Consider the following 25,440-nt stretch of genomic DNA (forward strand, 5'->3'; position numbering starts at 1 on the left):
GAGGGCACCTGAACCCAGAAGGAGGAGCACAGGGACAGGAAGAGCAGACCCAATGCCAAAGACGCCGGAAGGAGCAGATCGCAAGAAGCAGAGCAGATCTGTGTCGCCTGCCAAGGGGTTTGACTTGCCCATGAGGGCAGCTTTAAGCAGAGTGACACGATCCCATGTGCACTTCTGAGAATATCACCGGCTCCTGTTGGCCAGGTGCGGTGGCTCACGCCTGTAATCCCAGCACTTTGGGAGGCCGAGGCGGGCGGATCACAAGGTCAGGAGATGGAGACCATCCTGACTAACGTAGTGAAACCCCGTCTCTACTAAAAATACAGAAAAATTAGCCAGGCGTGGTGGCGGGCGCCTGTAGTCCCAGCTACTCGGGAGACTGAGCCAGGAGAATGGCGTGAACCCGGGCAGGGGAGCTTGCAGTGAGCGAGACTCCGTCTCAAAAAAAAAAAAAAAAAAAAAGATCGCTGGCTCCTGTGTGCAGAAGTGGCAGGTGGAAGCAGTGACTTAGGAGACAGTCACTGCCATCAAATGGGGGATGATGGCAGCTGGACTGGGACCATGCCTGGGTGCAGGGATACAGACAGGAGGACAGAGGAGGTCACTTCGAGAGGATGTGGCACTACGTGGGTGAAGGTGGAGAGACACTCAGCGGGGTAGATGATGGTATCAACCCCTGAGATCGGGGAGCACAGGCGGGAAGCTGAAGAGGTCAGCCGAGATGTTGTTAGAGGTGCCTGGTGCCATCCCAGCAAAGGAGGCCAAGAAGAGGTGGGTATGGGTCTGGAGCCCTGCGGAGGTCTGGAGCTGGGGGTAGCAGAAGCAACTGTAGGCATGAGGAGCTTGCTGCCTGGGGGGGTGCCTGGGAGAGAGGCCCCAGGGCTCCCGTGTGGAAGGCTTCGGCAGGGCAAGGGCATGACGGCCCCACAGCCCCTCACAGGGCACTCCTCCTTTTAAAAAAATCCAGAAAACTGGTAACAGAGGGCAACAGGACAACCAAGATTGTGTTTAAAGGTGGAAAAAGCAGCACAGTTCCCTACAAGTGTTCTGCACAGCGAATTCTTAGGATACGAGTAGATGTTACAGAGGACTATAGAGCGATCCCAAGGTCAAAGAAGCCTGGAAAGTGCTGGTAAAACGAAGGCAGATGGGCATGCCTGGGGGTGAAATTTCCCGTAGACTTTCCTGTGGACGTGTGCACGGTGCACCCCCGAGAGCCAGAGCAGTCCAGGGGGTCTCTGAACACTTTCTCCACGGAAGCTTCTTCCTCGCCAAATCCACAGCCTACCGAACCTGCTTCGGGGAGCACTGCCCTGGAGAGAGTCTTGGAAACAACAACAACAAAAGACCCATAAACTAGTCACTTTGGTTCTGAAAATCCTACATAGTTTTATGTGACATGAAGCTAACATTGGAAAAGAGCAGAGACAAATTCTCATTGTTTGCTGTTCATCATGTGTCGGGAAAACCTAAAAGAATCCGTGGGGCAACCTGTCGAGTTGGGAGAGGAGTTTGGTGATGTGGCCAAATATAAGACCACTGTTTAAAAAGTCAATAGCTTCTGTGTGAACTGAAAAAAAAAAAAAAAAAAAAAAAGCCTTGGTAGTAGGGAAAACAGGGAGAGAAAATTTCCATTATGGTAGTAACCAAAAATGTACAATACCTGGAATAGTCCTGACAAGACAGACAAAGGACCCATTGGAAGGAAATTGTATGTGATTAATGATAGGAAGAAAGTGATCATAAATGAAGACATAAATGCCGTCTTCATGGGAAGCTGGGTGTAATCGAGAGGTTGACCTTTCCCAGATTCATAGCTGGAAGTGTTAGGAAGTGACTCTAAGTGCCATCTAGGAGCACGAACGGTCAGGAATGGCTGAGACAGGTGTGGAGCCCAAGCAAGCAAGAGACCTCCTCCAAACATCTTGTGAAGTGAAGGTAATTAAAATAGGGCCGTATTTGCATAAACTTTCACAGACAGTTCAGTTGAATAAAATAGTTGAAAATACCCCTCTTACAAATAACCTAACGTGATAAACATAGGATGCTTATTGCGTTATGAATAAATATAACATAAATTTAATAAATAGGAAATTAAATTATCATATGCCAGATAGAAGCCAGTACAACATTCAACTATTTAAATCACACAAATCAAGAAGAAAATATTGGTTGTCAAGAGCTTTCTAAGCATAAATCCAATTGAAGGAATTGTAAGGGGGAATATAGATATATTTGAATAAGTGTAATACAAAACTTCTGTCAAAAAACACAATGAAAAGGCAAATGACAAGCAGGAAAAACATTTGCAATGTGACAAATATGTCTTAATCTATAAAGACTTCCTCTAAATCATAGGGAAACAAAATTGGCAACGGAAGGAAACAAAGAAAAAAATCCAAGTAGCTAAGAGAAAACCCATATGGAAAAGTATCTAACTTTACTGTTAAAGAAATAAATAATTCACCATTTATAAAGCACCAATTCTGTCAGGATGAAGAGGGATTTACGGCTGGGTGAATGAAGCATGCACACTCTTTCGGTATGAGTACAAATATTCCAAGGAAATGTAGCGCTATTTATCACTGCCCTTAAAAATGTTCTTTTTATTTATTTATTTATTTCTTGAAATGCAGTCTTGCTCTGTTGCCCAGGCTGGAGTACAGTGGTGCAATCACAGCTCACTGCAACCTCCACCTCCCAGGTTCAAGCGATTCTCCTGCCTCAGCCTCCTAAGTAGCTGGGATTACAGGTGCCTGCCACGACACCCAGCTAATTTTTTGTATTTTTAGTACAGATGGGGTTTCACCAGGTTGACCAGGGTGGTCTCAAACTCGTGACCTCAGGTGATCTGCCCGCCTCAGCCTCCCAAAGTGCTGGGATTACAGGCACAAACCACCGTGCTCGGCCTTTAAAATGTTCTTGATGTTTGCCCCCAAACATTAATTTCTATGACCCCAGACATTCATTTCTACAATTCTGTTCCAAAGCAGTGATCCCAGCTGTGGACCAAGTTTTAGGAACAAGACAAGGGTCATGGCATCATCTCTCATGTAAACAGCAGCAAACAACCTGTATTGTCCAATAATAGAGGTCTAGTTAAATAATGAGAAACCTGTGTGGTAGAATATTAGGCTACCACAGAATGGCATTCTCAAAGCATGTTTAATGGCATCGGGAAATGGTTACAGTCTAAAGTCGTTTGTTGTTTGTTTGAAAAGCAGGATATCGGTTTTCCGTATGATCTCAATTTGGTGTACAAACATATTTGCAGAAAAGACTGGAAGGAACACATCAGATGTGAACAGGATTTGTCTCTGGGCAGTAGGCCAATTAATTTTCATTTTCTTCTTTGTACTTTACTGAATTTTTTAAATTCAACACGATGAGCATGGTTGTTATTATTATTATTATTTTAAGAGATGGGCTCTAGCTCTGTTGCCCAGGCTAGAGTGGATTGTGCAATCATAACTCACCACAGCCTCTGTCTCCTGGGTTCAAGGGATCCTCTCATCTCAGCCTCCCAAGTAGCTTGGACTGCAGGCACACATCCCCACACTCGATTAATTTTTTTTTTTTGGTAGAGACAGGGTCTCACTATGTTGCCCAGGCTGGTCTTGAACTCCCAGTCTCAAATGATTCTCCTGCCTCTGTCTCCCATAGTACTAGGATTACAGGTGTGAGCAGCTGAGCCTGGCCCAACATGTTTCTTTTATAAACAAAACAGTGCATTTTAAATTTATGAAATTTAAATTTTTTTTAATGATTTTTAAAAAATCATTTAAAAATGGTAGGATCCAAATGATGCCGTTTAACTGAATTCAGCACTCTGGAGAAAGGTCTCCGATGGCACGCCACAGGGCTCTGTCACGCTCAGTCCTTTATTTCTGATTTGAATGAAGACATCAAAGAGAATTCATGCTTTCCCTTGGCACCTCATCTCTGCAGTGGACTGGGGAGGATTAATGAGGTTTCTGTGTTCCACCCTATGGGCACTATCTTACGTTTCCTGTGGCTGGGGCAGGGGACCCACCTACAGCGGGTCCACCTGAAGGAAATGAGAAATCTTGGAGTGAGGACGCAGGCTGCCACAGGTACGTGGTCACCCCTGCATGGGAAGCCCATGCCCCTGAGTTAGCAGGCACTGCCCTCCTGGCCAGGGCCTCCCTGGCCCCTGCCCCTCATGCACTGTGCCTGCAGAGGCTCTACTTTGCTGGGGCCGTGCTGGTGCCCCTCTTTCCCTGTTGGCAGAGTCGGGAATGGGGCAGTGGGCAGGAGACTGGTTGTCAGGTGCAGCCTGCTCTTCCCAGGGATAACATGGGGACATGTGCAGGCCCTGGGGGTGCTGAGATCCACAGCCAGCAAAGCAGGTCAGCTCAAGCCCATGGGGGGCACTGGGCAACTTCTGTGACACCAGGTACAAAGAGAACAGAGAGGACATAGGTGAACCGAGGCTGGCCTTGCTTCTGCCTCCTCCTGGGAAGGGGCTTGAGAACGGATGGCGGTGAGGGATTGGAAGACAGAACTGGAAGGTGGACGCATGCTTCCAGAGCTAACTCCAGATGGAGCCTACTCACCCCCGGCCCCAAGGGCTCAGTGGACCAGCAGCTGAGGAGGCAGGAGAGAGGCAGTGCTGGGTTATGGGGGGTGTGGGGCCCAGGCCACCCCAGTGCCTGTCTCCAGGACCCTCAGCCTAACTTGGAGGACAACCCACAGCCCGTCCCTCTGTCAGACCCTGGGGATTAAGGGACGACTGGCCTCCTGGAATGTTCTGAACATTCTAGCATTCTGGGCCTTTTTTTTCTGCTCCTAACTCATGCCTGCCCAGAGTGGCGCTCAGCAAAGCCCACTGCATACTCTGCCCACCTTTTTCTGCCTGGCCCTATCCCACCTGCCTCCTAGAAGCCTCCTAGATCCAGCCTAGGAGGCAGTGATGGGGGTAGGGGACGCCAGCTCCCATGGGGTCTGCTGTGTCCCGGGGATCTCAGGAGCCACCGGTTGGTCAGGTGAGTGTGGACTGCCAGAACAGCCAGGGCCTGCCCGCTGCTGTGCTCTCCTTTAGAGGGTTCCGGGCTGTGAGAGGGGAAGTGAGCCAAGGTTGTGAATCCTCATTGCTTTGGGTTGGACCCACTGCAAAAGTGCAGGAAATAGCAGAGTAGAGGAGGTGGCGCTGCTGGGGCTGGGCTGAAGGCTTGGGGTAGAGGGCACAGCGACCAGGAAAATGGGTGCTGGTCATGGGCCCCGGCTGACTCAGTGAATGCGCCGTGGGCCACAGGGCTTGGGAGCAGCATCTGTGGGACAAGAGGATCCATCTGCCGTCCCCAGGTGGCCAGGGGAGAGGCCATCCTGGGGAGCAGCAGCACACAGTGCACCTCAATGCCAGAGACCTGGCTGTTTTCTTTTTCCTATTTCAAACCCATCACAGACCAATACTTCCGTACCATACATTGTAAGTGAATTATTGAGAAAAGTAGATGTGACCCAAACCGAGGTATCCAGAAACTCTAGCTCTGGGTTTTTATTATTAAATTCTGTGGACATAAACTCAACCCATCCAATTGCTATGAAAGTTTCTAGTTTCTGTACTTATCTCAGTGTGGACTGGAACAGTTTGTGTCCACCAGGCACAGCCTTCACTTTGCATAGCACTGGGGGAGGCTCTGTTTTCAGGTCTGTGAGGTATGGGGTGGATGCGGGAGATGTATCCTGCTGCCCCCAAAGCATCCGGCCAGCCCAGAGCCTCTGGCCTCCCGAGCAGCTGCTGTTGAATCCCAGGAAGGTACATGAACGAGGAGGGAAGAGGAGCCCTGTGTCTGGGCAGTAGAGCAGCAGACAAGACAGCAACGGAGTAGTGAGCACTGGCAAGGCATACAGCAGGGTGGCAGGCAATAGGGGACCATGGATGGAGCGGCCAGGATGGGGACTTCCTAGCCAAGAGCTGGAGGGCAAAAGGCCCAGCTCCTGCGTCCAAGGAAACAGGCTCTGCTTGCTCACAGAGATGCGCAGCCAGGGCTGCTCGATGGGGCTCTGGGGACAAAGTTTGGCACATGGTGAGGATGAATTCTGATAAGCTGCTCTTCAAGGAACCACAGGCTTCCTGTCAAGGAATGAGGCCCCCATCTCTGGAAGAATTTTAGCATGGCAGAACCAAGGCATCAGGAGGGGGCTGAGCTGTCCCCGCCACGGTGGAGGCAGACTCTGGGGGCTGTGAGACCGTGACCCAGACTTGAGCAGAAAGTGGCCCAGGCATTCAGTTCCTCTTATTCATCCCAAATTGTGACAGAAATAGACCAGCTCCCCGCCTGCCGCTACCCCATCACCTGCCGCTCCCCCATTGCCTGCCGCTCCCCCATTGCCTGTCCCCCCGGCCTCACCAGGCTCCAGTGGGGATAAAATTGGTAGCACTTGTTTGAGTGACATGTTGTTTGTCTTCTAGCTTATGAGAAGCCTCTGAGTTATCTCAAGTTTTTCCTAAAACAACATTTTTCTCCATTTCTTTAAAAAAAAAAAAAGCAGAAGAAAAGAGATGATCTTATTTTATACAATATGCCACCAGCCAGGGGGCAGAGCGTCGGCAACACTTGAGGTTGCATAGCAACTGGCTTTTCAATTGATTTTTTGAGAAGGTACCAAAGCTACTCAACTGTTCTCATTTTAAATATTTCCTAGGATGATGAAAATCAAAGCAAATGGAAATCAGAGACTTGGGGACCATCAGAGAAGGACATAAAGTGTCTTGTTACAAAAAACCAGGTCAAGACAAAGTGTGGAACGCTTGTTGGAATTTTTCAGCATTGGAAATGAAAGGTCTGAGAAATTTTGCATGTGAGTCTCCTAGTGGAAAGCAAGAGAAGAGAGGTGCTGAGGGCGGGGGCTTGGTGTGCCCACCCACCCACCTGTAGGGTAGAGTGGCCCAGCCATGGTGCAAGAAGGCTAGGGAGTGAAGGTCTAGGGAGGATATATCAAGGGCCCTGGGGATCTGGGACAGGGGGCGGGGTGGGGAGCACACCCCGTGCCTCGTCCCAGGGACAGTCCCCTGTCCTCCTGAGCATCTGGGTTCCAACCCCCAACCTGATAGGGGTGCAAGGCATGATGGCCCACCCAGGTCATCCTCAATCCACCTCCTGACCCAGACCTACCTGGGTCCAGAGAACTAGGAGGCACTAGGGCTGGACACTGCCCTCAGGAGGTGTCTTCCGTTTGGACTGCAATAACAAAAACACCTTGGACTGGGTAATTTACAACCAATGGAATTGTGTTACTCACTGTTCTGGGGGCTGGGAAGTCCAAGAGCAGGACACCAGCAGAACTGATGTGTCATAAGGACCCATTCCTCCTAAAGGGCACCTTCTAGCTGTGCCCTCACATGATGGAAGGGTGAACAGGCTCCCTAAGGCTTCTTTTGTAAGGGCGCTAATCTCATTTATGGAGACTCCACCCTCATGACCTAATGACCTCTCAAAGGCCACACTTCCTAATACCAGAACATTGGTTCTCAGATTTCAACCTTTCAAATGTGGGGAACACAACATTCAGATTCTAGCAGGAGGCCCCTCTCCTGGCTCCCCCCAGGCCTGCACCGGCTCATGCCTGGGAAGGCTCGAGTTGAGAATCCTGTTCTGGCAGCTTGGCTCTCTCTGGGAATAGCTTCCTAGGCTTTGGGGAGGATGGCTGGAAACAAAATGCTGGAACGATATGGGAGTTCTGGCAGAGAAATGAGGTGCACGCCTCCTGCCCCAGCTCTTGTTGTGGTTCCCTGTCGTGATGAAATTTGATCTGTAAGCCGTGCCTGGAGCAAGAGACCTCCAGCCTTGGGGGAGTCCACATTGCATTCAGCTGGGGCGCACGGTAGAAGGTGCGCTCACGGAGCCGGGATGGTGGGACCCTGTCCCTGCCATTCATTCTGGCTTTGTCCATACTCGTGGGACCTTTGGTGAGCAATGTAACATCCTGGAGCCTTAGTTTCCCCCATAAGGGGGGTCTGTGAAACCCCAGCACACCACAGGAATGATGACAATCATAAAGGCGTTCATGCAAGGGACTGTTTGTAGAGCGTCTTCTGGGACAGGCACCGTCTGAAGCCCTTTACGTGACTTTCTGCCCTCACCGCCACAGCAACCCTATGGAGTAGTCGCTGTAACCATCCCCGTTTGACAGTGAGGACCCTGGCTCCAGGGGTTAAGCGGCCTGCCCGGGGCCACAGGCTGGTGGAGCCACTCTGCTCTGGGAGGAAGGGCTGGACTCTGTGATCCCGCTGGTCAGGAGCGCCAGCTTCAGGTTCCTTGCCCTGGTCCCCTGAGGATCAGATGCTCCCAACCAAGAATGACTTTGCCACCCCTCCCCCTGACCCAGGGGACATTTGGCAGTGTCTGGAGGGACTTTTGGTTGTCACGACTAGGGGGAGGGTTCCACTGGGTTGTGGCAAGGAGAGCCCAGGGGTGCACTCAACATCCTGCCATGCACAGGGTGCCTGCCCTACCCAACAGGAATTATCTGGCCCCAAATGTCTGGAGTGCTGAGGTTGAGAAATGTATTCTGCTCACCTGAACCAACCCCCCTGCTGTCCTATCCCGCACCTGTTTGGGAGGCTGGTCTGAGGCAGGAGGACCCCTCTGGGATGGGGACAGTTGAGAAGATTTGCTGAAGCCACATCCCCTTGGGACATGAGCCAGCCCCAGCGGGTAGGCCAGTCCCCGGGGACTGGTGTCATACTCCATCTGTATCATCAGCACGCCAGAGACAAGGACAAGGAACGCTTGTGGGTGCTGACTGCACCCTGCCTGAACTATCTTGGGCAGAATCCCCCAGCTCCAAGCTTGGAGCTGCAGTTGTGCCCATTTTGCAGGTGGGGACAAGAAAGGTAACCTGCCCAAGAACAGAGCAGATGAGATATTTAGACCGGGCCTAGGACTGCCCAGGTGACCTCACCTGCCACCTGCAGTGGCCTCGGTTGAGCCTTGGTCCGGTAGCGGCCTGCGGGGCTGGCTGAGCGCGCCTTGCCCAGCAGGCAGAGCCTCCTGGCGGGGCGGGCGCGGTTCCAACGGAGACGGCCTCCAGGCTGCGCATCCCCATCCCGGCTTCCTCCCACGTCTCCTTGACTGAAGGAGGGAAGGGCATAAATAATTCAGCTCATTCCAGAGCAAACAATGGAAATGTGGGAGAGCAACGATTGGAACAGAGCTTTTTGCTCAGGTGGTAATTGATGTATTTAGGGTGAAACCCAGAGGCCGTCTCGGGGCTCCGGGAGCCCGGGTGCGGCCGCGGTGTCCGCGCAGGGTGCGTCCCCGGCCCGGGCCCCCGTTCTCGCGGCAGCAGCGCCACCTGGTGGCCGCTCGGGCCCGGCCCGGCCTTTGCCTCGCGCCCCGCGCGGGGGGCTCCCACCCCCACGTCTATGTGGGGCTTTGGCGAGTCCCTTCAGTTGTCTGAGACGCGGCTTGTCATCCGGAAGGTAGGAAAATAAGGTTGAAGTGAGATGTTGTGTGCCCAGCCTGAGCCCAGCGGGGCGCTCCTTGCGGGCAGTAACTTCTTATTGGGGTCAGCATCTGCGGGGCAGCCCTTCTGGCTCACTTCCCCAGGCCTTGAGAACACCCCCACCGCCGGCCCCGCCCTCCCTGCCCAGCCTGGCTCCCAGGGCGCTTGGGTTCGTTCCTTCATTCCTGTGTTCCCTCCTGGTCACTAAGCACCCAGCAGCCAGGGCCCTCTGGCCACATTCGCTGCCTCATCCTGGCATGGAGAGCAGAAGCTGAGATTGCCCCGAGCAGGGCTACTGAGGGCAGGCGTGGGCCAAGGCTGCGGCACAGACTCGTGCGCAGCATCCACCCAGCCCTCAAGGAGCTTAGGCTTTAGTGGCTGAGAGGCCAGCGACAGCAACAGGCATATCCCCCGTAGGTGCCCCATCTGGCAGGTGACCCACTGCATCCAGGAGAGGGGACCAGGCAGGCAGCTCAGAGCCAGGGTCACGCGGCCAGGATGGGGGCTGGGGCTTGGAGCTGGACACAGCCCACTTGCCCACCCAAGGCACGCAGGCCCCCTAAGCTTCTGGCTGTTCCCTGAGGCCCGTCGGGTTACCCAGACTCCTGCAGGCCGGGCCTGAGGTTCAGGGACCCACAGTGTTTCCTCATCCTTGCCCTGGCCAAGACTCCTGACAGCCCTGGGGAGCGTTCAGCAAAGTGACCTTCTGACCCAAGGTGAGGCCCATCAAGCTCTTGCCTCGCTAAGTCCCTCAGCTCTGCCCTCTCCACCTCATGGTGGGATCACTGAGCCTTTCACGAATGTCCTCAGACCCCTTCCAGCCCAGGCCAGGGGAGCCAAACAGGCTGAACCCGGAGGAAACACCATTCTTCTTGGGACCAGGCTCCTGGCACTGCTCTGGGAGGACCCCAGGGGCCTGGACGAGTGTCTGCTTCCTGCATCTGGGCAGCTCTGTGAACCAGCATAGCAAGGAGGGTCTCCAGGTGGATAGAGGTGGGCGCTCATGATGGCCAAGGAGGACCCTGCACATGGGAAGAGCCAGCCTGGGCCAGGGCCCCAAAGCACTCGGGCAGTGGAGTCCACTTGGGAGCCCATGTCTGCAGCGGTCGATGTCACATCCAAACAGGTGGCAGAGCCCTCCATGAGGGATGGCCTCTGTCCTGGGGCCCCTGTGGAGGGTCCGATCAGCCTCCTAGGAAGCTCTTCTGTTCCCATGCTCTGAGCTAGGGTCAGCCCACACAGGACTCCTCCTGCATCCTGGGCTGGGTGGGCCCCTGGACTCCATCCACAGCTTGACTGCAGGCTGCTCTGGCCTGGCTCTTCCGGGGCCCCCAGGCTGGAGCTGGGAGTTCTGGGAGCCGCTGCCGCTGTGAAGCGTGTGCCCTCAGAGGCCCTGCCTCACTCAGGAGGTGGATCCTGCAGCTACCATGCAGCCCCAGGGTCTAGAAATGTCCAACTACAGTCATACAGCACCAGCTACCGCCCCCTGCTCTGGAGGGTGGGTGCCCGCGGCTGCCCCGGCAGAGGACTGGCTGCCCTGTAAAGCCCCTGGCTGGTCCTGTGGCCACCCCTTGCAGAGCCCAGGCTGCTACTCCCCAGGAGTCAGCAGAGCTGGGAACAGGTGGAGTCACACAGACAGACTTTCTTAGAGGAGCCGTGCAGAGCCGAGCAGGCAGCTGAAAGTCAGGTGCATTCAGGACTGGGAGGGACGCAGACGACCGGGGTGAGCTGGTGAAAGAATCCTCAGTTGAAACAAGCAACGCAGCCTCCCTCAGTTCTGGAGGAGATCCATACATGAGAAATGTGTGTTTCCTCCTCCTCGCTCAGGGGAAGCACAGTTCCCATGCTCGATACAAGCAAGGGTGCAGGATGGTGGGGGCTGGGGTGCCCCAGGCAGCAGGGACCCATCTGGCCTCCTGCATGCAGGCCAGGTGGCAGAGGAGCAAAGGAGGTCGCATCCCAGCAGGTGGTCCCGCTGGAGCCCAAGTGACCCACGGGGGAGCTCCCTGCATGTCAGGCTAGTATCCTTTGCTGGAGATCTCAGCAGAGAGACCTGAGCTTGGCTCTTCCCCCTGGGTTCTGACTTCTCCCGCAGCGAGGGCCTTGCCCTGTCCACGGCCAGCCCAGACTTCCTTCCTGGGCTGCAGACCTGTCCAGCTGCCCCGATGTCTGCCTGGACATCAGTTTCTTTCTGGGAGGAGTCCTTAGAGGCATGCAGAACCCAAGGCTGCCTGTAGCTCTCACGGAGTGGAAGGAGTGGGTGGAGAGAAGGGGGCTCTGGGGTGCATGAGCAGGAATTTGCGGATGGTTGCTTTGGGTGCTGCCACCAGGCAAACCCACTTCAGCCAGTTTTCAGTCCTTTCAAACCTGTGCTCCATGAGGCCTAACGTGGGCCCCCACTAACGCTTGGGACTGATCACCCACAAGGGCTGCACCCCCAGAAGTGGGAGAGCTCCCAAAGCAAAACTGCCCAGCTCTTCCCCACGAGCAAGCTGGCCAGGACAGACATTGCCATGACTGTGTTCCAGGCACTGCGGACCCCACGCTTTTCCTCTGGAGCTTATCGTCCCCTTCCCGGGCCTCCGCTTCTGCCTTGCTACCAATCCCCAAAGCCAGAGACTGGTGCCGTCTCTGCCTCGTTGTTCCCATCCTGCAGCCCTGATGCCTCTTAGCTCCTGCCGCAGGTCCTGACCCTCCTGACATAGCACCAGCCACACCTGCATGCATCTCAGTGCCACACTGTCCCCTTCTATCCCCACGCCTTCCTCACTGACCCAAAGGGCTTTTTTAAGAATGCACACAGCCCTTGCCCTAGTCTCTGGGCACAAGGTCAGTGTCTGGGCATCATGGGTACCCCATAGCCCTTGAATGCTCCAGACCCAGCAAGGACAAGATCTCTGTCCCTGGGCTCCTCTGTGCCCATCAGCGATAGGCCGGTACCTTGGAAATGTTGGGACATTGCAGAGAGAAAGTACAAGCAGCTCCATGGCTTGTCAGTTAAAATCCCAGTGGCAGGTTGAGTCCTGGGGTACCTGGACACTGAGGTAACTTTCTCCTCTACTTCTTGGGGTGCCCCCTACTGGGACCCAGGCTCCCAAGGTCCAGCACACTCATGTCTTCTGAAGTCCTGCCTCCCAGGGTTCCCCGGCCCCAGTGCAGCTTCCCCTCCCTGTGCCCATGCACCCCAGCCCTCCCCCTGTCCCCTCCTCAGGGAGTCTCCTCAGAACCCCAAAGCCAGAAGGGGGTCGTAGACCCCTTTAGCTCTGGACCCTGCAGTACAACCCCCTTGGGGTTGGAGAACGAAAGTGGCAGACTGCCTTCTTGGAATGGGCCAAGAACAAAGCGAGGCAAGAACAAAAACACAAATCAATATTTCAATAAATTATCTTGCCGCAGCAGCAAGATCACTTTGGCTGCTAAGAGGGGCTGGAAACCCGGGCTGAACCACAGAAGCCAGCATCTGGGAGGAGAGAGGTGACTGGCCAGAGTGGATCCAGTCTGCAGGGATGTGGAGAAGCGGCTGTCCACTGCAGGGCTCTTATTCCAGGGTTCTGGCATAAGGCGGTGATGGGGGGGATGCGTTGTTTTGTCTGCATAACTAATTTTAATTTGAGCCAGTGTTTACTACTAGGTAGGTGTCTATAAAATCCAGATTTCACCACTGACCTGAGACATCTGATCCGGCGGCTCTGGGCCTCTGTTCCTGCCGGCACTGGGCGGATGTTGCTCCCTTCAGCTGTGCCTGGGCACCTGGGTTTGCCACAGTCCTCACCACTCCTTATCACCCCCCACCGACTCTATTCTAATAGGGAGATATTCCTCTGTACCCTTTCTCCTTCAAAACTGGGAAAACACAAGATGGACTTACTTTTTGTGCAACCAGCCTGCCTCATTGACTTGTCACCTGCCTTGCTCCTGTAGGCACTTGGGTTTCCAGCGTCCTCCCAGTACTCCCCACAAGCCCACGCACTAGGATGGCGGACCTCCCTGCACACCCCCAGCCTGCCTGCTCCCAGCCTGCCTCAGCCTGGCTCCTGCCGCGGCTCTGTCCTACCCGATGGCCTCATTCCTGCCTCTGGGCCTGATATTGGGGCATGGCTTTCTGGCCGGACTCTTCTGGAACTAACTGGTTTGCTAACAATGCCCTTTGGTGTTTGTTTTGTTTTGTGTTGTTTTGTTTTGTTTTGTTTTGTTTTGTGATGGAGTCTCACTCTGTTGCCCAGGCTGGAGGGCAGTGGTGAAATCTCAGCTCACTGCAACCTCCGCCTCCCAGCTTCAAGCGATTCTCCTGCTTCAGCCTCTCAGGTTGCTGGGATTACGCCATCAAGCCAGACTAATTTTTGCATTTTTAGTAGAGACAGGTTTTCACCATGTTGGCCAGGCTGGTCTCAAACTCCTGACCTCAGGTGATCCTCCCACCTCAGCCTCCCAAAGTGCTGGGATTACAGGTGTGTGCCACTGCGCTTGGCTAACTTTTTGTTATTTATACACACAAAGAGAAATATGTGGTTCTACTTATATTTATGCAAGAGATATATTTATGCAAGAGAAAAAACACTTGCATACATAGCTACCAAGGAATGCACATCTCTATTTTATGGCCAGATAAGTCCTTAAAGGGGAAAGGAACACACCCAGGACTCAGAGGGACTGCTGGTTCTCTTGGAGGGAACTACTTCGGTGTTTGGAGTCTATGGTGAGAACAGAAACCAAAACGATGCTGTGAGGATTGTGGAGGAAAAAAGGAAGGGCGCCGCTCACAGAAGCCTCGCTTTTGAAACGACACTGTACACGTCTTATTTAAGGAGGAACTTTAGGGCGCTGAGTTGAGTATAGATTTTGGTTTCAGGCTTCTTTGGATCCGATCTCAATTCTTCTACTTCCTAGTTTCGTGACGCGGGCAAGCTGCTTAACTTCTCTGAGTCTCAGTTTCCTGTCCAGGACAGCTTTCTTCGTCCTGAAGTCTAAATGAGAGTGCCTGCGAATGTCACGGTGCAGAGAGGGTGTGCAGGACGCATGGTTCCAAGGCCACCCTGGCTGTCAGGCGTATGTCATGATACAAAATGGAATGGGATGGTTCCCAGTGGTTTCCCGTGTGTGGTTCCTGTGGGAATCATCTGTGTATGCCCCTGTTCTTGATACAGCTGTTTTTCTATTAGTTTGGTGCCAAAGTCCTTGACATTACTTTTAATGGCAAAACCGCGATTACCTTTACACCAACCGAATATGTCAGTTGCAGTTTCTTTTCCTGCCCTGCGTTGGTTTCTGCAAGTACCTTCACGTGGGCGGAACATATAAAGTGATCGCCCGCTTCCTCTGGCCTTGCACACCACACTGGGATTTCCACCTCCCCTGCCACGGACCCTCCCAGGACTGTGAGCTCTTTGGGGTGAGGTCCACATGGCATTTGCCGTCTGTGGAGGCCTTGCACGGAACAGGTGCCTCACAGAACAAACACAGGACTTCTGGAAATGGGGTCACGGAGGGACTATGCGAGGCCTTAGATGACCTAGAGCTTGGCTTCCGCATCTCACCTGAAAACTGCGGTGACTTTGTGTGGAAACTCATGCAGGTGAGTGTGACTGGGGAACCTTTTCTTCCATGTCGAAGAATGGAGCCCAGTGGGAACAGGTCCCGAGAGTGACCGGGCCGGGCCTTTGTACCACGTGGACCAGATTCCCAGTGGATGGGGTCTGTCAACACTGCAGACTGCTCGGCCCGCTACTGGGCCACCAGGCGCCAACCCCTCTCTTCCATTTCTCTCCATCCCCCTGCAGTCCATGAGCCTCATCGAGATCGGGAACCCCTCTCAGAGCCTGGAGAATGTCTGCCGCTGGGCCTACCTCCAGCAGAAGCCGGACACAGACCACGATGAATACCACGATCACGCCATCTTCCTCACGCGGCAGGACTTTGGGCCCTCTGGCATGCAAGGTGAGCCTCACCCACGCAGGGCCACAGAGGCGTGAAATGGAAATAAGCCCCTGGCCGTGCAGGGGGCCCTGGGAGCCTTGGCCCAGCCCAGGGAAGAGTGTCAGGGCAAGGAAGGCTGTGGCCACCTTAGCTGGGTGAGGGTGTGGGGCAGTGCACGGACAGACAAATACACATTAGAACAGAATCCGGTGTCCTGAATTGGACCTATGTGTACAGGGACACTTTTGTGACACAAAAGTGACATTTCAGAGAAGAGGAGGAAAACAGTCTAACAAATGGTGTGGGGCCAATTTGGAAAGAAAGGAGGCCTGTCACCTCCACTCACTCTGTAGACGGAGAGCATCTCACATGGATTTTAGGTCTAAATAAGAAACGCAAAATACCGAAAGCAGATGACACAGGCGGCGGCTCCGTGTTCTTGGAGTAAGAGACATTTTTTTTAAACAGAGACAAAAAAAAAAAAAAAAATAGGCCGGGCACGGTGGCTCACACCTATAATCTCAGCACTTTGGGAGGCCGAGGCGGGCGGACCGCGAGGTCAGGAGATTGAGACCATCCTGGCTAACACGGTGAAACCCCATCTCTAAAAAAAAACCAAAAAATTAGCCGGGCGTGGTGGCGGCGCCTGTGGTCCCAGCTACTCGGGAGGCTGAGGCAGGAGAATGGCGGGAACCCGGGAGGCGGAGCTTGCAGTGAGCCGAGATAGCGCCACTGACTCCAGCCTGGGCGACAGAGCGAGACTCCGTCTCAAAAAAACCCACAAACTCAATGGAAAAAACTGATAAATAGTAGCACATTTTAAAAGTTTGCGCATTAAAGGCACTGCTAATCCACTGGGGGAAATATTTATGAAAAAGGACTGATATCTGAAGTATATGAAGAACGCCTACAATAATAGTAAGGATAATAAAGACAATCCAGTCGGAAAGTGGGCAGGAGACTCTTTTGAGGCTCTTAACAAAATATGAATGAGCAATAAACGTATGAAAAGGCACTCAGCCTCAGCAGACATTGGAAAAATGCAATTGAAACAATGAGACTGGGCATGGTGCTGGATGCCTGTAGTCCCAGCCACTCGGGAGTCTGAGGTGGGAGGATTGTTTGAGCCCAGGAGGTGAGCTATGATTGCACCACTGCACTCCAGCTTGGGCAACAGAGCAAGGCCTTGTCTTAAAAAAAAAAAGGAAACAGAAGAAAACCACAATGAGATATCAAGACATAGCTAATAGCTAGTTAACTTGAAAAGACTGAAGCTGCCATGTCTGGGTGAGGAGTGGATAGCTCGCCCTCGAACGCAGTGCAGCCAGGGGTTGCCCCAACCACGTGATGAAGGTGCGCTTGGCTCTTTTGTCTTGGTGAGGGCACTAATGGGGAGCAGAGCTATCCCCCAGGAGAGGAAACCAACACAGCTTTTATATTAAGTGACCGGATCACTCATTTAAAAATGTGAAACTGACCGGGTGCGGTGGCTCACTCCTGTAATCCCAGCACTTTGGGAGGCCGAGGCAGGCGGATCACTTGACGTCAGGAGTTCATGACCAGCCTGGCCAACATGGTGAAACCTCGTCTCTACTAAAAATACAAAAATTAACCAGTGTAGTGGCGGGCGCCTGTAATCCCAGCTACTCAGGAGACTGAGGCAGGAGAATCGCTAGAACCCAGGAGGCAGAGGTTGCAGTGAGCCGAGATTGTGCTACTGCACTCCAGCCTGGGCAGCAGAGTATGAGACTGTCTCAAAAAAAAAAAAAAAAATATGAAAGGACACCCAGGGGTTACCAGATATTTTTTTAACACCCAAAACACAAGAAATCATTACAGCATGAAAAAGACGGACCAAGATGTAAAACAAAACAAAAAGTTTAAAAACTGGCTCTAGAGAAAACAGAGATAATTTAGAGACAAGAAAAGCAGGTTTTTAAAAGTAGTATTCCCAGAATGTTTGAGAAAATACATCCATAAACCCAGAGGAGGTTTCTATGAAGAATTAGAGAACAACAAAGCATTTGTATAAAATTATGGATAGGATGGGGAAAGTAAAAAATTTGAAAGCTAGACCGGGCACAGTGGCTCATGCCTGTAATCCCAGCACTTTGGGAGGCCAAGGCTGGCAGATCACGAGGTCAGGAGATCGAGACCATCCTGGCCAACATGGTGAAATCCCGTCTCTACTAAAAATACAAAAATTAGCCAGGCGTGGTGGCAGGCGCCTGTAGTCATAGCTACTCGGGAGGTTGAGGCAGGAGAATCGCTTGAACCCGGGAGGCGGAGGTTGCAGTGAGCCAAGATCATGCCACTATACTCCAGCCTGGGTGACACAGTGAAACCCTATCTTAAAAAAAAAGTCGAAAGCTGAAATGAAAAGTCAAGGGCATCTCCCAATGGGAGCAAAAGACGAAAAGATGAACATGAGAGAAAAGTTAGGAGACATTTCCTCCATCGAGGAGGCACACTCTATATGATAAGTTTCCGGATGGAGAAAACAGCCGCACAGTAAAATAAGAGGGAAGAAAACAAAGAAAAACATAAAGATGCGCTTTCAAATGTCGCAGGCTCCTGTAATGCTAAGTAGGATGAATGAAAAGCCTCCCACGAGGCAGATGCATCTGCAAGCCTTGCACACAAAGGACAAAGAGGAGATGGCAACGTTCCACTCCGGCACACAGACTCAACACTCGTCTCAAAATCTTCAGAGCAAAAAATGCAGATTTCCCTATTTATTACAACGGGAAAAGACAAGGGTTAGATCGCCACACTTCCATTTTTAGGGGCATACACCGCCAGCTCACCCAGGATCCCGGTGACCCTCCCCTTCTCCGTGGACCGCGTGGCCTCAGGGTCTCTCCCTGGGGCGTGGCAGGAGTGAGGGCAGGTTGGGCTTCTGAAAGTCAGGGCTCCGTGCTTGGCAGGCCTCTAGGAAGACTCCCAGGGGTACAAGTAGAGACCTCACGTGGCACCCATATCCCTGTATGCACTTCTCTATTTTGTCCGAGCCGCCTCCCTCTGCTGAGACAAGGGCTGGGGAAATGAATCGGCCTCATTATCTGTCTTCCTCAGTTTGACGTGGGGTCTCAGCGTCATGAACTTCTGCCACCCTCCCCCTGGCCCTGGGCCGTCGTAGGCCACTGGTCTCATCTTCTGCGGTGGCTCTGGCCTCTCAGTCCACACCAGCCAGGCCCCTCTGGGAGATTCTGCAGGCCAGTGTGGCACATGGGCTGAACAGCTTTGCAGCCTTCTGCGGCATTATGGAAACAGGTTTAGCTGGGTTCTCAAGGACCCCAGAGAAACACGGGGAGACCCAGGAAACATCCCCCAGAGGAGGTGGGCTTGGAGGGTGTGATGCCAGGCAGATGAGGGGCAGGATGCCTCTAGCAGAGAGAGGTGTGGAAGCAGGTGCTGCTCAGGGGCCGCTCAGTGAGGCAGGCAGTGAGCAGGGGCAGGTGGCGTGAAAGAGAACGGCAGGCAGGAAACTGTCAGGTGTCAGACAAGCCATAGGAGGTGACATCTGACTAAGCAGAGGGCCCCAGCTGCAGTGTAGCTGTTGCAGGCAGAACGGCCACGGGGCTTGTGTGGTGATGGGCTGGGGGCCTGCTGTCAGCCAGATGTCACAGGCTATGAGGTGTCTGCTATGGTGTCTTCTGAGCTGTGCCAGCTGGGGGTAGTTACCTGTGGAACAGGAGGCACTGGGGCCTTGAGGAGAAGCAGCGCCTGGGAGTTGGGCCAGGCCTCACCTTCCCATCCAGTCTATGGCAGCGTCTAGAGCCGCCTCTTGTCTCCTCCCAGGCTATGCTCCTGTCACCGGCATGTGCCACCCGGTCCGCAGCTGCACCCTGAACCACGAGGACGGCTTCTCCTCAGCTTTCGTGGTGGCCCATGAGACTGGCCACGTGTAAGTGGAAGGGCGGGGCACACAGGGGCCTCCCTAGGATCCCCAGCCCTGGCTGCCCACTTCTCCTCTGTGCCTTAAGAGGGACACACCCTGTGTGAAAGCCACTTGGGGCGTGGTCTCCTGTCTTCCCAGCGCTGGGCAGTGCTGGCCCAAGGCCCACTGTCTGCTGAAGGAAACAATCAAAGGAGGAAGGGCTCACCTGCAGACTGAGCAGGTGCTCTGGGCCAGCTAGAGCTGGGGCCTTGCCGCATTATCCCATCCAAGCCCCCAGGCAGGGTGGGCTCTACCCCATGTTGTAGAGGAGGCTCGGAGGTTTGGAGGGTGGCTCGCCCAGAAAGCTGGAGGCAGGGAAGCCATGGTTCCGCCCAGGTGTGCATGCCCCTCCTGGGGACAGGATACCTGGGGACTACCCGCTGGACACTCTCTCCCCAGAGTGCCTCAGCTTTCGAAGTGCAGCAGGTTGGTGCCACCCGGCTCAGGGTGGGCCAAGGTCAGGGGAAGCCCGTGGGGGAAAGATGGGGCTCCCTCCTATCATCGGGGCGGGGTGGGACTGGCAGGCCCGTGTGCCAATAGGATTCAGCCAGCTGCCTCACCCCTCGCAGGCTGGGCATGGAGCACGACGGGCAGGGCAACCGCTGCGGCGACGAGGTACGGCTGGGCAGCATCATGGCGCCCCTGGTGCAGGCCGCCTTCCACCGCTTCCATTGGTCCCGCTGCAGCCAGCAGGAGCTGAGCCGCTACTTGCAGTGAGTACCACCCCTGTCCTCCGAGGGCGACCCCTCAGTCCCTGGGCTCGGCTCTGGGAGGGTGCAAGTCCCCATGCACCGGAGCCAGAGCCCTCCGACCTCAGGTCCTCTAGCCTTGTGTGCAGGGAGGAGAGAGGGCACACCTGTGAGAGGAGCCTGGTGTCTGGAGGAGAACCCGTTGTCAGGGGCCTGTCCTTGAATGGCAAGTAGGCAAGGCAGCTACCCTGGGGTCTGTGCAAGCCAGGTCCTGGTATCTTACACCAAGGACAAGAGATGCAGCAGGGAAACTGAGGCAGCACAGCCAGGGGCCGGGATGTGCAGGTAGGGCTGCCGTGGCAGCTCCAGCAGGGGCCTCAGCTGCCTCCAGGGCTGGATGGTCAGCCATGCTGAACGCTGCTTGCGGTCTCGTGTGTCCCCCACAGCTCCTATGACTGCCTGCGGGATGACCCCTTCGCCCACGACTGGCCGGCACTGCCCCAGCTCCCAGGGCTGCACTACTCCATGAACGAGCAGTGCCGCTTTGACTTCGGCCTGGGTTACATGATGTGCACAGCGGTGAGTGTGGCAGCCCTGCAGCGGGGTCCCCTCCCAGACCTGGGGGGAGGTGTGCTGGTGTTGGGGCAACTCCTGGGACAGTGTGAGGATCGGCGGCGGGTGTGCTGGTGTTGGGGCAACTCCTGGGACAGTGTGAGGATGGGCCCGGCGTGGGGAGCGCAGAGCAGCCCTCCAGAGTGGCAGCCTCTCCCTCTGCACCCACCACTTCCCACGTGCTAGGCACCCTGAGCCCACCTGGCAGGCCCAGACGGTCCTAGGCAGGAAGCACATGGGTGACAGGGCTGTGACCAGGGTGTCAGCCAGGGGCAGTGAGAGCCTGACAAGGCCTTTGTGTCAGCCTGCAGAGGTCAGGAGGGCTCCCAAGGAAGAAGGGAGGCCTGCAGGCTCAGCAGAAGGAGAGGGCATTCAGGAAGGGAGGGCCACGGACACAGAGGCCTGGAGGAGAGCGTGGCAGGCACAGGAGCACTCGATGCTCTCCAGGGCTGAGTGCCAGGGCTGAGCCGTCAGAGGAACCGGCCATCAGCATGGAGGCCGTGCGGGGGAGCTTCAGTGTCTGTGAGCGTCTTCATGCTCGCCTCTGCTTCATGAAGGAAAAAAGCAAAGTAGTCCCATTTTACAGATGAGGAAACGGAGGCCCAGAGAGGCTAGGTAACCTGCCTGAGTCCACACAGCGAGCAAGTGGTGGAGTCAAGTACCAATGCAGGAGGGCTAACTCCTTCCAGGACTCCCTAAGGAGCTCGGTGGACTCGATTCTCATGTCAATGGGGGGCTCTGGAAAGGCTTGAGTAGGGGAGCCTCAGGGCCGCGGCTGAGTTTCAGCTGATCCCTCAGGGCTGTCCTGCGGGAAGTGCTAACAGGACAGGAAGCAGAAAGGCCAGGCAAGCGGACTGTGAAGTCCGGGGTAGGCCGAGGCTGCAGAGGGGGCAGGCCTGTGGGGTGGGGGCAGGGCTTCACCTGGGTTTAGGAGGGGAATCCACAGCAAAAAAGGGTCAAAAGGGACCCTCTTAGCCTCAGGCGGGCACATAGGGCCCAGCTGCCTGCCAGGCCCCCTGAGGTGTGCAGCCTCCAAGGGCTGGAGGCAGAGAGGCCCAGCCGCGTCCAGGGATGCTGCAGCCCCCATGCTGTACAGGCAAGGTCCTCACCGCCCCAGAATCATGACACCCACCAGCCACACAGGCCCATCACGGGCCAGTCCCACTGGGGCATCTCAGGTTACAGGACCCGGGGGGCGGGTGGCACCCCTGGGAGGTCCCTGAGGCGGGAGGGCCTGGCAAGCTGTGGTTCTGTCTTCCAGTTCCGGACCTTCGACCCCTGCAAGCAGCTGTGGTGCAGCCACCCGGACAACCCCTACTTCTGCAAGACCAAGAAGGGGCCCCCCTTGGACGGGACGATGTGTGCACCTGGCAAGGTGAGGCAGGATCAAGGGCAGCAGTGCAGAGGCCAGGAATCTTAGGTGCCCAGGTCGCCAGGGACAGGCCCTGAAGTGGAGGTGGGGGGCCCTCTCAGGGGACCTCTGGTGCCCTCTCCTCTCCCCTTTCTAATTACCCCTCACACGCTATACGCCAGAGCTTCCTCCACCCTGTGCGGAGCACACCTGGCATCTGAGAGCTCCTCACAGTGCTTCATGCCCCCCACTCAGGAATCCCCCTCTAAGGAGTAATTTCTGGGGTCCTGGCAGCCTTTGGTCACCCCTGGGCACTGTGGGTCACCTTCGAGGCCAGCATTGGAGTCCTCGGGCCCAGCATGAGGCTTAACCTCTCCATCCCCAGGATCTCGTTGTTTGTCCCTCGCTGGGCACGCTGTCCTTCAAGGTCACTTGATGGCTGCCCCAGGCCCACTTCCCACCCTCTGGTGACTCTTGAAAGAAGGGCTTCTTCCCCATGGTCCTCCCAGAACTCCAGACCTGATTCTCATTGGTTCAGATGAAATCACACACCCCCTCCTCTGCCAGTTAGTTGCTAGGGGGCTGGCATATGCAAATGAGCTAAGCCTGGATCCATGCCCGGGAAGGCTCAGCCCCACTGAGACCACCCCGGCCCTGCGGTGGGGGCAGGGAGTGGGGCGTGGACACCGGTGCACATCCCAGCCAGGCCTGGAACGCCCCCAAACTGTCTGGACCTGTGGCTCCTTGATGGAAGTCTTTGGCTCGGGACTGGGCCAGCCACCTAATTTTCGTCCCTGGTGGAGCTTCTGAAAGAAACAAATTCCCAGGCCCATCCCTGAAGACTTTTGTTGGGGGCAGGATCCAATAATTGTTTTGGGTGTTCTTTTTTAAACTATGGTAAAATTCACATAAAATTCACTATCTGAACCACTTTAAAGTACACAGCTCAGGCCGGGCATGGTGGCTCATGCCTGTTATCCCAGCACTTTGGGAGGCCGAGGCGGGTGGATCGCCTGAGGTCAGAAGTTCAAGACCCGTCTGGGTAATATGGCAAAATCCCATCTCTACTAAAAATACAAAAATTAGCCGGACGCAGTGGTTGGTGCCTGTAATCCCAGCTACTCAGGAGGCTGAGGCATGAAAATCGCTTGAGCCCGGGAGGCGGAGGTTGCAGTGAGCTGAGATTGCGTCATTGCACTCCAGTCTGGATGACAGAGCAAGACCCTGTCTCAAAAACTAAAAATAAAAATGAAGTGCACAATTCGGTGGCATTTAGTACATTCGCAGTGTCGGGCAACCATCACCACCGCCCGGTCCCAGAGCTTTTCATCACTGCAAAAAGGAAGCTTCATTTATCAGTCACTCCTCCCTTCCCTCCTCGCCCCATCCCCTGGCTAGCACCAGTCTGCTTTCTGTCTCTGTTGAGTTGCCTATTCCGGAATTTCATATAAATGGAATCATACATATGTGGCTTTTTGTATCTGACTCACTTCATTCAGCAAAATGTTTCCAAGGGTCATCCTTGTGGCATCTGTCCGCTTTCCATTCCTCTCGATCGCTGAATAACCTCCCGTTGTGTGGATGTGCCACATTTGGTGTATCCGTTATCTCCATGGAGGGACATTTGGGTGGTTTCCACCTTTTGGCCCTTGTGAGTCATGCCGCTGTGAACATTCGTGTATAAGGTTTTGTTTGAAGACCTGGGAATTGGTGTTTTTAAGATGTGCCCAGATTTAATGAAGGGTTAGAGTTGTTGGTAACTCACTGGGGGCCTGGTGAGGCGAGAACCACCCAGCTAGTCCCCTTCCCACAGGACCTCAGCAGAAGGAGCAGGGCAGAACATCTGCCGTGACCCCAGGGGTGCTTGCGGAAAGCTGAGTTGGAGAACAAGACCAGCTAAGCATGGCTCCCTGCCCACCCCACCTGCCCCAGGCAGGGAGGAGGCACAGGGAATGGGAGGCAGGCCCTGCACAGGCATGCTGGCCAGGAGCAGGAGCAGGAGCAGGTGGGGCCCCCACATGTGTGTGTGTGGCTGGCCTGCACCCCAGCTGATTGCCCCCTGCTTCTCCTGCAAGGTAGAAACGGGGTGGGGGAGGTCTGGTGAGGACAGGGAGCAGATGCAACCAAAGTGTCCCCTCCTCACGGAGACCACTGACCTGTCTGCAGCCCTTCACTCATTTTGGTGGTAGGATCCTCCGCATTTAGCTCAGTAAGTGAAATTGCCTTTTATGTATAAAGAATAGTTGTGCTGACTGAGGGGCAGAGCTGGAGCTCTGCTCAGCCTCCCCTGGTTCCCGAGGAGCACAGGTTGAAACTGACCTAGATCAGGATTCAGTGTGGGGTGTTAGGGGAACGTGGAGGAGGGGCTCCTCTGGGCAGCTGTCAGAATCCCTGAATGTGGGTCTGGATGTTTCCCTGTTCTATGCATCACCGTTCTCTCGCACTGTGATTTTACGTCTGGAAAGCAATCATCTTCTCTCCCACCCTTCCCTGCAAGGGGAGCCAAAGGGGAAGGAGAGAGAGAAGAGAGCAAGGCAAAGCCTGGCCGGGCTGGAGAAATGGCAGGTTGCCTGCTGAAAGTGGCTCTGGGACAGAGCTGTCCGTCTGCATCCCCAGACACCCAGCAGAGGGCTGTGGAGAGCTCAGGCTCTGCAGGAGGCCGCTGACTGGGAGCTCCTGCTGGCTGTCCCAGCACCTCACTCTCCTCTTGGCCTCCGTTGCCTCATTATACCTCTGTTCACCCAGTTTCCTGCTGCCACCATTTCCTAGAGAGAGAAGATCTGTCTCTAGATTCTAGACACGGAGGTGGCTGGGAGAGAAGCCACAGAGCCCGCAGGTGATCTGCCCTCACCCTCTTCTGTGCGGCTGCTTGGCCCATCCACTGCCTGCCCTGGACCCGTGTGCACGGGGAGGCAGGGATGCTGCGGTGCCTGCGGGTTCAGAGCCTTGGCCTCCGTGAGATGAAGCAGAGGACTGGGGTAGTGAGAGATGGGGCCAGGTTGCTCAGTAGGAGGGGTGGGGTGGGGGCAGGGAGGAGGGGAGCCTTTCCATGGAACTGTGTTGGACAGGCTGGTTTGGCTGGTTTGGCTGAGAGTGGAGAGGTGGGCTCATTCCCTTTGGGTTTAAAAAAAAAAAAGGCAATAGGCCAGAGGATTAGGCTGAGGAAGCTACATATCTGCTCAGCTCTAGATTCATTCATTCATTCATTCATTTCCCCATATGACGGGCTCCAAATTCACTCAGCACACATAACCTTTCCCTTTAAATGTTGAAGTCTCTCTAGTGGATGGAATATTTGCAGGCACTTAAGCATATGGTTATAAAACATGTCAACAACATTAAACGGTTTCTTTTCTAACAATGAGTGAGAGATCAGAGATGAACTCTTCATGGAGGGTCATCACACTGAGGAGATCAGAGGATAAACTCTTCACACAGGGTTATCACACTGAGATCAGAGGATG

General features: G+C 54.6%; 1 protein-coding gene across 1 annotated transcript in view; it reads left to right on the forward strand.

Moving 5' to 3' along the window:
* ADAMTS2 (ADAM metallopeptidase with thrombospondin type 1 motif 2) overlaps positions 1-25,440 on the forward strand; it is a 236,971-nt gene that overhangs the window by 171,047 nt on the left and 40,484 nt on the right. Inside the window, exons 5-9 of the mRNA XM_050794432.1 lie at positions 15,249-15,405; positions 19,186-19,291; positions 19,894-20,037; positions 20,460-20,592; positions 21,887-22,000. Of these exons, the coding sequence (XP_050650389.1) occupies positions 15,249-15,405; positions 19,186-19,291; positions 19,894-20,037; positions 20,460-20,592; positions 21,887-22,000 (654 nt within the window). The remainder of the gene's footprint in view (positions 1-15,248; positions 15,406-19,185; positions 19,292-19,893; positions 20,038-20,459; positions 20,593-21,886; positions 22,001-25,440) is intronic.

This window comes from Macaca thibetana, chromosome 6, assembly GCF_024542745.1.
Source record: "Macaca thibetana thibetana isolate TM-01 chromosome 6, ASM2454274v1, whole genome shotgun sequence".
NCBI lineage: Eukaryota > Metazoa > Chordata > Mammalia > Primates > Cercopithecidae > Macaca > Macaca thibetana.